This window comes from Benincasa hispida, chromosome 5 (genome assembly GCF_027475165.1).
Source record: "Benincasa hispida cultivar pf3 chromosome 5, pf3_genome.v1.1, whole genome shotgun sequence".
Taxonomy (NCBI): Eukaryota; Viridiplantae; Streptophyta; class Magnoliopsida; order Cucurbitales; family Cucurbitaceae; genus Benincasa; species Benincasa hispida.
In genome coordinates, this window is record NC_143482.1 from 63373546 (window position 1) to 63388676 (window position 15131).

Sequence of the window (15131 nt, forward strand, 5' to 3'; positions counted from 1 at the left end):
GCCTCTTTGTAGGCTACCCCAGGGAAACGAGGGGTGGATACTTCTATGATCCGAGTGAAAACAAGGTATTTGTTTCTACAAATGCTATCTTCTTGGAAGAAGACCACATCAGGGATCATAAACCACGAAGTAAGCTTGTTTTACGTGAGGCTTCTAGTGAAACTACTGAAGGTTCAATAAAAGTTATTGAACAAACTAACAGATCAACAAGAGTTGTTGAGGTCGGTACATCTAGTCAACCATCTCAAAAGTTGAGACTGCCTTGACATAGTGGGAGGGTTATGAATACATCAGAATGCTACGTGGGTCTAATTGAAGTCCAGAACATCATTTCTAATGATGGGGTCGAGGATCCATTGTCTTTTAAGCAAGCAATGGAGGATGTTGACAAGGATGAGTGGATTAAGGCCATGAACCAGGAAATGAAATTGTTGTTCCTTCAGTCTCTTCCTCTAAACAAGTCCATACAGAGCCCACACTTTTGGATTCTCACACCGAGAATACCAAGGTAACCATTGTGGTGGTGTCCTCACTCAACTCGATTGAGTTTAAGGTTTTGGAGGTCGTTCGTTGTGTGTTCGCATTGTTCGTGTGGTGGTTGCTGGTGATCGTGCTATGTTGCAGTCGTTGTGTTCAAGCGTTCGTGTATTGCTGTCTTGGAAACTGAACGAGCGTTCGTGAATGAAGGAGTTTGAAGAATGAGTCTTCAAAGGTATGATATTCTATCCCTTGATTATCTGTAAGCATGCTATAATTTCGTATTATGTATGACCTATTAGTTTCCGTTTTTTTACTGTAATTGTGTATGTTCAATGTTGAATGAAATTTGGAACGATCATTTCGCTACTCATGGAAATCCTTATGTCTAATTTCCTTCAACTCTTTGGCTACCAGACGAACCTTATAACGAGCAACATAACCATCAATAATAAATTTTATGCGAAAGACTCACTTGTTGTTGGGGTGTATGCCCTAAAGCCTCGTAGTTTTATGTTAGTTGAATCAATAGTTGATTGATTTCATATTACTTGTGCAATAATCCATTAACCTAAGATCTAAAGTTATCTGATGTAACTTAAACATATATGTGGAGACATATAAGTGGATCATATTTAAGTGATAACCTAAATGATCTGTAGTATATGGATAAGGTTAGGTGTCTTATCTTGGTAACACTACTGATATGACTCGCTTTGTAATTATTACAATTGTTGTAAAATACTACAAATGATTTGATCCAGATCATTCTTGGGGAGACATGTAAGCGGGGGTATCTTATACAAAAGAGTTTGTATAAAGACCGAACCACGAAATGCTATGTAGGTGACTTAACCTTAATCCTAAATGAGTTGTAAACTTTTGCTTATGAGGGCAATTCTTTGATTTGTATGGGTGAGAGTGGCTAGATTCGTCGACTCAATAAGTCTACCATTTTGGGGATTCGTCTGATTGAGGAGTTGGGAACACAACTACATAAGTAGTTAGGGTGGGAACACAACTACATAGGAACACAACTAAGAAGATAAATTGCTCCCTTAAGGGTTGATCTAGGGCTTGAACAATGAGACACCTCAGATTATGACTAATTATTCATTAAAAGAATCAGTGGTACTTAATAAGTTAAATGTAACTACAGGATCTAGGGCTTGATTAATAAGTTAAATGTAACTACAGGATCTAGGGCTTGAACAATGAGACACCTCAGATTATGACTAATTATTCATTAAAAGGATCAGTGGTACTTAATAAGTTAAATGTAACTACAGGGGATCTAGGGTCAACATACTATTTATTGGTTGTATCCATTGGACACATAAATATATCTAGTGCAAATAGTTCAACTGTCAGTCTTTAGGAGTGACCGACAGTTAATGAATGTTGATTAATTTGATTAAAAGAGTTTAATCAATTAATCTCGTATAATTGGACTTTCAATCTATAAGTCCATAAGGTCTGATGGGAATCAAATTAATTTTTATGTGATTTGAATTGTTCAAATTAATTAAAAGGGAATTAATTGTATAAGATACAGTTAACTAATGTATATCGATACATTATATATATAATGTATGTTGATACATTTTTATGAGAGAAATAAATATTTGAATATGATTCAAATATTAATTATATGAATATAATTCATAAAAAAAGTATATGTTAAAATTTAATGTGAATATGTTTCATATTAAATTTATATTGTTTTATGAGAGAAATAAATGTTTGAATATGATTCAAATATTAGTTATATGAATATGATTCATATATGAACTATATGTTAAAATTAATATGAATATGATTCATATTAAATTTATATATTTTGTTGAGAAGTGTTATAATTTGAATATGATTCAATTATTATTTTTATGAATGTGATTCATATACAAATTATAGGTTAACATTAATATGAATTTGATTCATATTAACACCTTAGGTTATTTGAGAGAATAATAAACTATAATTTATGTTATATGTGATATAACATATAGTTTATATATATATTAAGTGATTAATATATATGTATATACAAATTTTTGAATTTGAATTTATTAAAAATAAAAGGGAGTGAGTTATAACTCCTTTATCCCTTGATCTCTTCGTAACATATTGGAGGAGAGAAAGTTTGCTCTCTCTGTATCTCTCTCTAGTTCTCCTTCTTCTCCTTCCCTCACACCAAGATTGAGTGTAACGGGGAAGACTCCTTAGTGGTGTATGTTCCTGTTTAGGTTTATATTTTTCCATAGTTTCCATCACTTTGAATTCTATGTATTTCCAATCCTTCACTTGCATCCAACCACATTCATATCAGGAGATCGAGGGACAAAAGACCATGTGCCTTGCTCCTGAAGGGTAGCAAATTCCTCAGCCATAGGAGAGAGTCAATGTGAAAGTTATATGTAAGAAATATGATCAGAGTGTGTGGTGGAAAAAACATTGAAGTTGAGTAATCGAGGCTTAAAGATGAGACTTCAGCCCGGATTTGCATAGAGTGAGTATTGGTAGGAGGCACTGGGGCAAGTGGTAGGGAGTTAGAGGATTAGGGGAAGAGGGGGTAGGAGCGAGATTGATGGGCATGGGGGAAACATGCATAGTTATGGGTGGAGAAAAAGAAGTTGGTGAAGTAACAATGGATGAACCCTATATATTAAACTCAACGACAGTTGGTATAAAAATGTTAGTAGAAGTAGTGGGAGAAGAGTCAAGGGAAGGAATGGAAGAAGAAGAGCATGACAAATTAAAGGAGAGATAGGTGTAGTGGTGGCAAAAGGGAAAATAGTTTCATGAAAAATACCATGACGAGAGACAATGGATATTTTAGTTTGAATATTATAACAAATGCAACCTTTGAAATCCAGTGTATATCCTAAGAAAACATGATGAGAAGTTTTAGGTTCTAGTTTATATTTGTTGTATGGTTTTAACAAAGGATAGCAAACATATCCAATTAACAAATTAAGAGTTGTTCCAAACAACATTTCAAAAAGAGACAACATATCAAGAGATGGAGTGGGCATTCGATTAATTAAAAAAACAACAGTAGAGAAGGTATATAGCCAAAACTCAATAGGAACAGAGAAGTGAAAGCAAAGATAGAGCAGTTTCAACAATATGTCTGTGTTTTCATTCAACGACACCATTTTGTTCAAGAGTATATAGACACGGTTTTTTTATGCATAATACTTTTGATAGTAAATAATTTGATGAAAGAGGAGTTACAAATTCACCTCACCATTGAAACAAAAAAATTTTAACCGCATAGATAATAAATTTTCAACAAAATGATACTCACATCAGATTTATAAGTTAAGGGAAAGAACCAAGTGAATTTACTGTAATCATTAATAAACCTAATACAAAATTGATAGCTTTTATAAGAAATTACTGGAGAAATTATTGGAAAAGGTCTCTAAACATCACTATGAACTAAATTTAGAGGTATAAAAGAACTAGAATGAGACATAGGAAAAGACAATTTTTTAGGCTTTGCTTGTAAACAACTAGTGCAAGAACAAGTAGAGATAGATTGATTGACAGACAAACTTTAGAAAGTGAATGATGCATTACTTTTGGCGAAGGATGCCCTAGGGCCTGGATGATGATGCTATAAAAAAACAATCCTGCTTTACTGAAAAATTATTTTTTTTTGTTGTACTTGAGAGGGAGAGCCATAAGATGCAATGTGGTACAAACCATTGATGCAATTGCATGTATAGAGTGGATGACCGGTAATTTTTATCCTGAATTAGGAATTGGTCACACAGCTCCGATACCAAGGTAAAACTCAGATAATTCAAAAATTTCAGTTGTATTTTCCTTGAATATTATAGGTAGAATGAGCACCTATTTATAATAAGTTGGATATAATGAGATATACAAATAATCTTAAATTTTAGAAGAAGATACAATAAAAGATACAGAAGATTTAAACAGAAAATCTAAACAAATCTTAGGAAATCTAATAGAACACAAGGAAAATGATGGTTTGTTTTACTCAACAGGTTGATGATAGTATGTAACTATATATGAGAGTGAGTTTGGAATTAAAATTTTATATCTACACATATCATATGTAGTTATGTCTAGAAAATCCATGGAATCGGAGCCCATTCGGATTGAGAATCCCCGAATACACAAGAAATGGGAAGGGAATGGGAAATCTTTTTTCCCATTTGCAATTCGAGGCTAGGGATGGGGAATATGTTTCCCATCCCGACCTCGACCTTGTCCCGACTTTTGTATATAAATTAATATTACAAACTTTGTTAGGATAATTATGAAGGTTTTATTTATTTAAATCTTAGACTTTATTACTTTAATTCCTTAGATGTTTTAATATAAGTTAGGATGTTCTAATTATTGAATATTAATTTTTCCATATTATGAGAATTTAACATTTTAATTATATCTTCTTAAATTACATTTATATTATTATTTTTATTAGCAAAATTGATAATATTTTATTTAAATGAAAATTGTATTGGATATGTTTAAGGAATTGTTAAAAAATTTATATTTAATTAAAATAAAAAAATTATTAGAAAAAAATAATGATGGAGAACTTTTTTCCGTGGGAAACCCGATCCTTGTGGAATCCCCACCTCATTCTCCGTGAGAAAGTTCGTGGAGCCGGAAAATGGAATAGGGGCGGGGACAGGGATAGGGAGGGTTTCCCGTCCCTCCCCGTGTACATCTCTATTCATATGAAAACATGATGCTATACAACATCTTGTACCAGTCGTACTCACAATAATTTCTAGTGACACATGCTAATGTACAATTACACTCAAGTAAACATGGAAATCAGGGAAAAAAATGATAGAATTAAAATAAGGAGGGCCACTCAGAAGTGATCCTCTGAAATCTTGCAACTAGAAATACGTCGAGTCCTGTAAATGGTGGTGGTTAGCTTCAAATGCGGCTCGAGTCTCTTCCAAATATGAACTTCCTCGTCCAATCTGATACCACTAGATACCTTGTTCGCCAGCTGACCTGCTTGCTGAGTGTACAAAACCAGAAGAATTCAGATCAAGCGTTGAGTTACAACCAAGTGCGATTTTGAAAAGGAAAAAAAAAAGTCGCTTTTGTCAAATAACTTTTAATTGCATTTTTCGTACAGTTAAAATTGATTTTCAACGATGAAAAGCATTTTTAGAAATCACTTTAAAATCATACCCTAATATGTCAGGCAGAAAAGTTGAAATCTTCTAATAAAAGGAAGCAGCAAGTAAATAAAATCACCTTGCATATACAGAATACCAGAGCCACTGAGTGCTGTGACCCATGGAAACCCAATCTCCAGGGAGTTCTGCAGCCGCTTGTTCTCCCCCTAAAGGAGCGAACTGTCCCAAGTGCTTGTACCTTTTAAACATGGAATGCAAATTTTGCCTCAGATGTAAAGAGAAGGATATGGTGGAATTATTTATGAACTTTCTCGTGATCTAATCTTCTACAATCAAGGGAAATAAGGGCAGAATAATGCACTATGAGATAGCAATACAAAATATCTTTATTCATGTCAAAGAAGATATTAAACATCAATTTGAACCAGAAGTACAAATGTGAAGGAACCATGATCCTCTACGATCATTTCGTGCTGTGACCTCTTAATGTGACATCAAGGATGAACTATTTGCTAGAAATTCGTTGGGTGTTTCTTAAACGGATTAATGTGGTTCCTTCGACAGAATTGGCACAAACTTTTACTATGTGTATATGTCTGCCTAACTAAAAAGTAGCACTTGTGCCATCTCATATTGCTTCCTTATTTGTCATTATGTTTTGAAAATTTGGGATAGATTTCTAGACACATATTCGGTGTTCGCTTGGCTTCTAATAAGGGGATTATCAGGATAGTACGGAGGAGGTCTTTCTCCTCCCCTTTTGTAATGGAGGACACTAACATTTTTTTGCTATATATTGGCTTTAAAGAAACAAAAGAGTCTTAGGAGTATTAATATTTCTTGGATGGAGGTTTGGAGTGCAGCTCACTTCAATGCCTATTTTCTGGGTCCTTTCATTATTATTATTATTTTAATTGGTGTGTGAACAGCTAGCACTTATCCAAGATCCTAAACAATTGAAGGGTCTTAATGAGTTCTCTGTTTCTGTTTTTCTTTTCTTTTTGACTTTGGTTCAGTGGGGATCTTTATAATGGCCTCGTCTTTTGTACTCCCAGTTCATTTATAGCTCGCTTTTCACAATTGAACATTATAAGAGGCTTAAACTGAGAGTACTCTTCATTCGGTATGGAACATGGAATAGAAAAGATAAGCTGCAGACATACCGAAAGGGAAGAAACTGATGACGTCCAGAACTCTTAAAACGTCGAGGGCCTTCTGGATTCTCAGTGCAATACTCCCTACGGTTGAAGCACCTGGAAAGATACGCACCTTGTTGAGCAGCAACCTGAACAGGAAAATATTAATTAAATAACTTGAAAGTCTCTTCCATGTAGACCACGAGTTTACATGAGAGCTGACTTGAACAAGCAAGTTTACATCAATGAAGATGTGCATTTACCTGTGCAGTAGCAGGAAGACTTTTCATCTGCGTGTCAGCATGAGAAAGAGCCGACTTAAATCCTTCAATATCTATTTCGTTCTCATGTCCCTGAGAATCTTTCAATAGATCTTTTACATCGCGTAGATGTTTGCTCCTCAAAAATATTTCTACTTGAGGATACCTTATGAGGATATCATCTAGAACATCTTGAAATTCTGCAACAGTCAGGGTTCCAGAGTTATCTCTGTCTGCGGCTTTAAATATAGCGGCGATATCTTCCTAGTGAAAATACCATTTGCAATTGATAAGCAGTCAAAAACTATAGTAGTCAATTGTAAACTACTATTACGAGAAATCCCTCCGCAGCTCAATAGAATCTCAAAAGTCAAATACTTCAACGGTTAACAGAAATTAAGAACTTCAGGAAAGTGATAAAATGGGTGAAAATCTAGATCTTCAAGAACATCGACCAAAATTTGATAAATGTTATACTGCTGTACGAAAATGCTCTCGTCAAAATCAGATTGCCAGACAGACGTTGCACTAAAATATAATCAAGCAGTTATGGCTCAATATACCATAATTTTGCGTTGGTCAATAGTAGCACAATCACCGATGGCATACACATTTTGAGCGCCCTTCACCTGAAGCCATTCATCAGTGGCTAGAATGCGTCTGCTACCCTATATGTCAGAAAGAACTAATAGTTAAGAACAGAATAACCACCCATGATAAGAATTGTTGCATCATGAGAAACACATAAGACCAGATAGAATGAATGCATCGATCAAGTCTAGCGAAATCTAGAACTTTGTTTTTATGCATTCTTCCTGCCCAATGACACTCACAAGAACATAAATCTTAATCAATAAACCTGGCCAATCTGCTCCATGAAATCCTTCACAACAGGACGAGTCATGATGCCTGTAGACCACACAATTAGTCCATGTGGCATTGAACATAATTCTCCAGTTGATTTCACCTTCATCTTTATTTCTTTATCAGATACACTGACAACTCGACATCCTATGTACACATCGATACCGTCTCTTAGGAATTTTTGTTCGGCAAATGAACTAATTCTTTCATCAAATCTGCATTAAGCAAGGAAATTTCATCAACTTGCCAAACCAATAGATCAATATAAAACGATGCTGAGATTTTTCCTTTTATAAATTAATCCTTTTAAAGGCTACAGTACATACTTGATGTATTGATTTTGTAAAGATGCTGAGCTACATAAAAAAAAATTATACACTCCAAATATATTAGCGGACGAGTAAAATTTTGAATTAATTTTCTTCACGTTCCAGAAAAAGCAGGCTTAGTGTAAAGACTCATTCCTTACGCATTCAAAATGTGATCTCCAGATTGAATTACTGAAATTTTCACCAAATCTTTAACCGAAGGATATAAGTTAACTAAATCTTCTACAAAAAAGTCATGAAGCTCTGCAGCAAATTCAACTCCAGTGGGACCCCCTCCAACAATAACGAAGTGAAGATTTCTCCTTCGCTCTTCTTCACTTAGACTAGGAATCACAGCCATTTCAAAGCAATCTATCACACTTCTGCGGATCTTCTGAGCATCTTCCACTTCCTGAAATGGTTACCAAATAATAACGTGGGAATTTACAGTGATCAACAAAAGAAGCAAGGACCTAGATATAGACAAACTGCCTAACAAAATTTCAGAAAAGTGGCTAACCCCAAAGAGATGCACATCAAACTATGAAAACAGAACTGCTTACCTTGAGAAAATAGCAGTTCTCCTTCACACCAGGAGTATTGAAAGTATTAACTTGTGCTCCCATTGCTATTACCAAATAGTCATATTCTAAGGCAAACTCCCTATTTCCAACCAAGTTATTGTCAACATTAGACCGGCAGAAAACCTTCTTGTTAGCGGCATCAATCTTAATGCATTCAGCTTCCCAGAATTTAATTTCACCTTTTCTCTGTTGCAAAAGTAATATTGTTGTAATTAGGGGCAGCTTTATGTTGTCGATTGATTACGAGCAAAGGATGACAAAATTGAACAACTGTACCCTTCTCCAAGCTACCCCCTTTTTTTTTTTTTTTTAAATTGTACAGTTTACCGCTTCTTTGTGGGGTGCTTTACACAATTATGTTTGTAATTTAGATTGGAGGTCTTTTGTTTTTAATCCTTCAAATCAAGCTTAGCAGTTAGGGACTCTTCATCTCTAACGCCTTTAGGCTGTATTTGTTCTTCTCTTTTTTGATGAATACATGGTGTTAAGTTTCGTATAATTTGTTTTTTGAGAAAAAAATCATCAATCTATAATCTTCTCCTATTTTCTTACATACGTATTGTGATGATATTGATTAATTAAGTGTATCACACAAATTACCTTCTTCACGATGTTTCGAACCGGTTCAACAATGCTTCGTGCTTCAACTGATCCACATGTAACACTAGGCAATAAAGGAGTAAATGAGAAATAATTCTGAGGCGAAACAACTTGAACATCATATTTTGAAGCATCCAGATCCTTGAGGAAACTGGTACCGGCCCATCCTGTTCCAAGCACCAGAACTCTCTTTTTTGGGCACTCCTCAATAGGACTGGCAACGTCTGATTGTGAATCTGCATATGCCAATACACCTCCGCTACTGAAGCCAAAACAAACCATTTCAGAGCCAGCCAATTTAACAAATACCAAACTAAAGATTTGACTAGTCCCCTTGAGATACTAAACGAAAACAGAACCGAAGCAGACGAAATGAGTGTTCATTTGTACGTATCAGTCATCACAACTAACAATTAGTGAATCACTATATACATTTTGGGAATGTAAAAGACAAAGAAACAAATATGCAAACCAGTCATGGATGAAGAAACTGAAAGCAAAAACATGAAATCAGAACTTAAAGTATCAAGATCTAAGCCATGGTTTCAGTGATCATCCATTACCGCCACTCCGTCGTTTTACAAACTTAAAATAACCTATTCCCAAACCCACAGTCGTTCAGCCATTGAATCTTGCAACTCAAAACAAAGCAGATTCAGAGCTGTTGAAAGTTAAAGCAACAAATCTCAAATCAGGTCCAAACAATATGGTAACTATGAGAAGGAAAGTCATTGTTCCTCGATTAGTTCTCGTATCTCAAATCAAGAGTGAGAAAAATACTGCTCAATAGATGAACTTAGGTAGAATCAAAGAAAAATAGAACGCGAGGAGAAGAAAAACCTGAAGGCGCTGATGACTAGAAGCTTTGAATATTGAGAGGAGCCATGAAAAGCTCTCGAAGCTCTAGTGAAGAAGGAGAAAATTGTCATATCAGCCGCAGAATGCAATGATGAGAACTCTGAGAACACTGGATAATTCTGTTGAAGAAGAGATATTTTGCACACGATATATATAAACCGGTTTCATTGTCATTTCTCATAATTTCGTGCTTTAAAAAATAGCGTGGAATTCACAAAATACATTAATAAAATATTTATAAAAATAAATTTGTTTTAGTATATATGAAATCATATGTTATTTTATTTTATAAGTGCATAATTCTAAGTTCACGTACTTATTAAATTTGTAGGTTATACCACGTGGGTACACTCTGTTTCATAATTGTATATTTGGATGAGGACTTTGGCTTTGAACACCAAAACTTAGGGATCTACACCTATCAAAATCTGACACCTTTACAACATTTTCTTTCTTTTTTGAAAGGTGCCCTATGATTTTAAACTTACAACATTCAATTTTTTTAAAATACTTAAAAGATATGTTTCATAGATAACTTGAATTTTGGTTTTGAAAACCGTTAAGGAATTCTGACACCGAAATAGTATAATTTTAAAAACAATATTTTTATATTTGTGTATCTAAATTTTGAATAAAGTAATTATTTTAAATGACAAAAATACTGAGAATGTTTTAATAAAATGTCACTGTTTATCGTGATAAACGATAATAAACACCGTTAGACATCTATTAATATTAAGTTGACTTGTTTTTCCTATATTTGAAAATAGCTCTTTTAAATATGAAATATTAAAATGTAGAATTATATTAAATAAATAACATTCTAATAAATATAATATTTCATATTATAAACTTAATTCATTTTTTATTAAAATGTGTATTATAAATTATATGATATTACAAAATAATAATTATATAAAATTTTACCTAAAACAAGTTCATTAATAAATAGTTAATTATTTATATTATTTATATTAAATTAGTTAGTGGATAATCACAAATAATATTCTTGTTTATAGTATCCTATCAAACAAATTTTGAACGGTTGTTAAAATTAAATTTTAATTTATAAATTTGCTATCAAATATATATGTGAAAATATGAAATATAATTTTCTTCTTTGGTTATCTTAGAATTTTTGTTCTCACATTACCCGCCAAACAATCTCTCATTATCACCAAACAAGTCTTATTATATACTTAAGTTTAATCATATATAATTCTTTACTCCTAAAGTTATTGATCCAAAAGAATTATAGAATATAGTATTAGGAAAGGGGGAAATTTTCAGACTTTAAATTAAAAAGGGAAATAAAATGGAAACGAATGTGAAATCCTTCGCAAGTAATGATTTGTAATTAATTGAAATTTTGTTGCCTATAATTTAAGATAAGGCCATTTAACATATAATTGATCTTAGTGATAATTTTTTCTTCCTTAAGTAGATATTAACTAGGGTTATTTTTAACTAATTTATTTATAAATATAGTAAAATATCATTGCTTATCAATAGTTAATGATAGACACGAATAAAAAGCGAAATTTTATAATATTTAAAATTTTATAATAGACACGAATAAATAGTTAATGATAGACATTAACATATATATATCAATATCGTTGATAGGAATTGATATCTATCAGTGTCTATCACGAATAAAAACAATATTTAAAATTATTTTCAACTATTTTGTCATTAAAAAATTACCCTATTAGCCAGTCACTTTTTTTTTCTTTTTTGCTTTGACATAAATATTAATAAGTGGTTAAGGTGAAATAACAAGAGACATAAAGAATATAAAGATCATAAAAAATCTTACTTTTGCTTTCCACAAAAGAAAATTCCCTTTGATACAAGAAAAAGAGAGCATAGGTGGGAACATGAGTCGAAATAATTAGATACGCCTTTGTTTTTCCTTTTTCTCAATTTCTATACAAATGATATACAATATTTCTATGATAACTTTTTTTTTAAAAAAAAAAAAATGAATTTTCACTCTATTACTTTTTACTATCAAATTTTATTTTTTATCCTATTACAACTTTAACTTGAACGAGTGGTTGAAATATTTACCATAAAACTTGAAAAAAAAATATTTTTTACCTTTTAATAAATTTTTAAGAAAAAATATAAGAAACTAAAAATTGCATCTAGTAAATTATAACATATATATCTTGTACATAATTGATAAGATTTTAGAGGAAAAAAAAGGCACACTAAGTTGATTTAAAATTTAGAAGCTAAGTTTTGATAGAGTTGTTCATGTGTGATCAAATTTACTTTAGTATCGTGTGAAGTTGATTTTATTAAAATTGGTGAGTTATATATATATAATTGTGATGGTTAAATGAAAGCTAGTTAGTGAATTAGTGAAAACCAAATCAAACGTATAAGTTTGGAACTCTTAATCTAAATGTATGGTTCAAATCAATAATGAAGATTACAAGAATATAATTGAATTAGTTTGGCAGGACAATGCTTTAGAGGGAGTAACTAGATTAGGATTGGCAACGGGGCCGGGGCGGAAGGGGGGGGACTTCCGATCCCCGTCCCCGCGGGGGGTATTTCTCCATCCCCGCCCTCGTCCCTAGTTTTTTTTTTAAAAAAAATATATGTATAGATATATAAATATTTGTAATATATATATATATATATATATAAAATTTAATTAGGGACGAGGACGGGGTGAGGATACCCTTCCCATCCCCACCCCGCCCCCGATCGAGGACCCGGTTAGGATCCCCAGTTTGACCCCCATCCCCCATCAAACCGGGGATTCCCCGCCCCGATTGGGGTGGGGACCCGCGAGGACCCGATCCCGCAGGGATTTTTGCCAACCCTAGACTGGATTCCAATAGAAACTTTATTTTTGTCTAAAAAGATTAAAGTTGTGGGGGAAAAAAGACAATGGCTCTCTTCAAGGAGTCATTACTAGATAGGAAAATGAAGTAGACTCTTTCAAAAACTCTCTTGGTAACAACATAGATCATAATGAAAGGATTGAATAGATTCGAATAGAAAAGGAGCTTAAGATGCTTTTGGATGAGGAGGAGAGACACTGGAAAATTCGCTCTAGGGAAGATTGGCTTTAATGGGGTGATAGAAACACTAGATGGTTTCATCACAAGGCGGCAACTAGAAGAAAGATAAACACAATTACTAATTTATATGATGAAAAAGGTTTTTAGGTTGAGGGGGATGTTGAGTTGGGTCATCTTGCAACAGATCTTTATAAGAAGTTGTTTGTTGATGAACCCAAGTGAGGAGGACATAATGAAAATCATGAACCATATAGAACGTAAAATGACTAAAGGTCAAAACATGGAGTTGTGTAAAAATTTCACGAGGTGTGAGGTTGAAATTTCTATGAAAAGGATGCACTCGATGAAAGCCCCTAGACCAAATGGAATGTATGCTTTGTTTTATTGGGAGATTGTGAGTTCAAACTCGGTGGAGCTTTGCTTGAACATTCTCAATGAAGGAGGGACAGGTCTAGAAAAAATCAACCACACCTACATTTCTCCAATCCCCAAATGTAAATACCCCAAGTTTTTTTATGGAGTTTAGGCTTACCAGTTTGTGCAACATCATCTATAAATGTTAGCTTTTGGGTCCTTAATCTCAAATTAATTAATTTATTAATACTTTGATGATAAGAAATATGCTTTTATTCATTAATAATTTGAGTGTTTTGAAGTACCTATTGTATAGAGCTCAGAATAACGATTCCAACGCAATTTGAACAACTCAAATAGGAGTTTAAACGAAGAAGATATGACCGAAACAAGCTTAATGAAAAAATCTCGAGCTGATGACGTGGTAGAATTTTTCTCAACAAAGTCGACCAATTGAAAGGTTCCACTTGGAGCAATGGACGAGTAATACATAGTGGACTTTTGATTTTTAGATTGATTTTAAAAAGAAAATGAATTTAATATTATTTTATTTTGTGTCTAACGGCTAGTTTTGGGCACATGACGGACATTGCTTTTGTTGGAATGTACCATCATGCAACGGAAGTGACCAAGATCCATAAGCACTCTAATTCATTAATTTTGGTAGAAATGAAAGCATGCTTCAACAGAAATAAATGGGTTTCGTGACATACCTTTGTAGAACTTCCTCAAGCTTGAATCCAGCTGCAAATCTCCTCTGAATCTTGTTGTAAATCACCCCAAGATATTCCCTACTATCCTCGTGCTTTAGATTGAGTAGTGGGACTCAAAGTAAGCCTGAATTAAGAGAATTCAGAGACAAACTCACTGCAGCAACCCAGCGGAAGAACAACTTCTTCTCTCAAATTTTTCAGAAAAAATTTGATCGGTTGCATTCATCCAAAATCACTCCAATCTTTTCAATATATTGCAGACACTCATGCAAAGAGATTAGCTACATGTGATGCAGCTCATGCTTGGAGTAAATGAAACTTGAAGATGGTGGGCTGTTAGTGAACTACTTGAAGAAATAATGGAAAATGCCTATTTTTCATTTTTGTGTTTTTCCTTCTTTTTTAATTTTGATAATTGATTTCATAAATCAATTCTTTTAATAAAAGTGAATATATTATTAATTTTATAAATTAATTTTCTTAATAAAATTAATAAATAATTATTTAAACAATTTAAAAAATTTAAACAATTTAAATTAATTTAATATCAAATATTAAATTAATTTTTAAACAATTCCATCTTCAAATATTTAAATCATATTTAAATATTATTTCTCTAATTTCATTTAATTCTAATTTGAACGTTTTAAATTAACTTATCACGCTATTCTAGAGCTAATCCATTTACGAGCTAGTAGGGGGACCTCGCGGACCTACAGATCATGGGCTCCAACGATTTGAGATTAATAGACTAAACTCATTAGATTGAACTAATCCTCATTCGTTCACTAATGG

At 33.1% G+C, this 15131-nt stretch overlaps 1 protein-coding gene across 1 annotated transcript; it reads right to left on the minus strand.

Annotated features, from left to right (window-relative positions):
* Nucleotides 1-5132: 5132 nt before the first annotated feature.
* Nucleotides 5133-10456, minus strand: LOC120078161 (external alternative NAD(P)H-ubiquinone oxidoreductase B1, mitochondrial-like). The gene is made up of 10 exons (XM_039032386.2): nucleotides 10211-10456; nucleotides 9371-9632; nucleotides 8750-8956; nucleotides 8348-8598; nucleotides 7874-8093; nucleotides 7578-7682; nucleotides 7018-7278; nucleotides 6782-6903; nucleotides 5737-5856; nucleotides 5133-5494 (listed from the first exon to the last, which is right to left on the minus strand). The coding sequence occupies exons 1-10, from the start codon at nucleotides 10297-10299 to the stop codon at nucleotides 5407-5409; spliced, it is 1725 nt and encodes a 574-aa protein (XP_038888314.1). The 5' UTR covers nucleotides 10300-10456; the 3' UTR covers nucleotides 5133-5406.
* Nucleotides 10457-15131: the final 4675 nt, after the last annotated feature.

Coding starts and splice junctions, on each gene's coding strand:
- LOC120078161 (XM_039032386.2), bottom strand. CDS start 10,299: ATGACAATTTTCTCCTTCTTCACTAGAGCTTCGAGAGCTTTTCATGGC. Junction 8,957..9,370: donor TTCGAAACATCGTGAAGAAG/GTAATTTGTGTG, acceptor CTTTTGCAACAG/AGAAAAGGTGAAATTAAATT. Junction 5,857..6,781: donor CATCAGTTTCTTCCCTTTCG/GTATGTCTGCAG, acceptor CATGTTTAAAAG/GTACAAGCACTTGGGACAGT.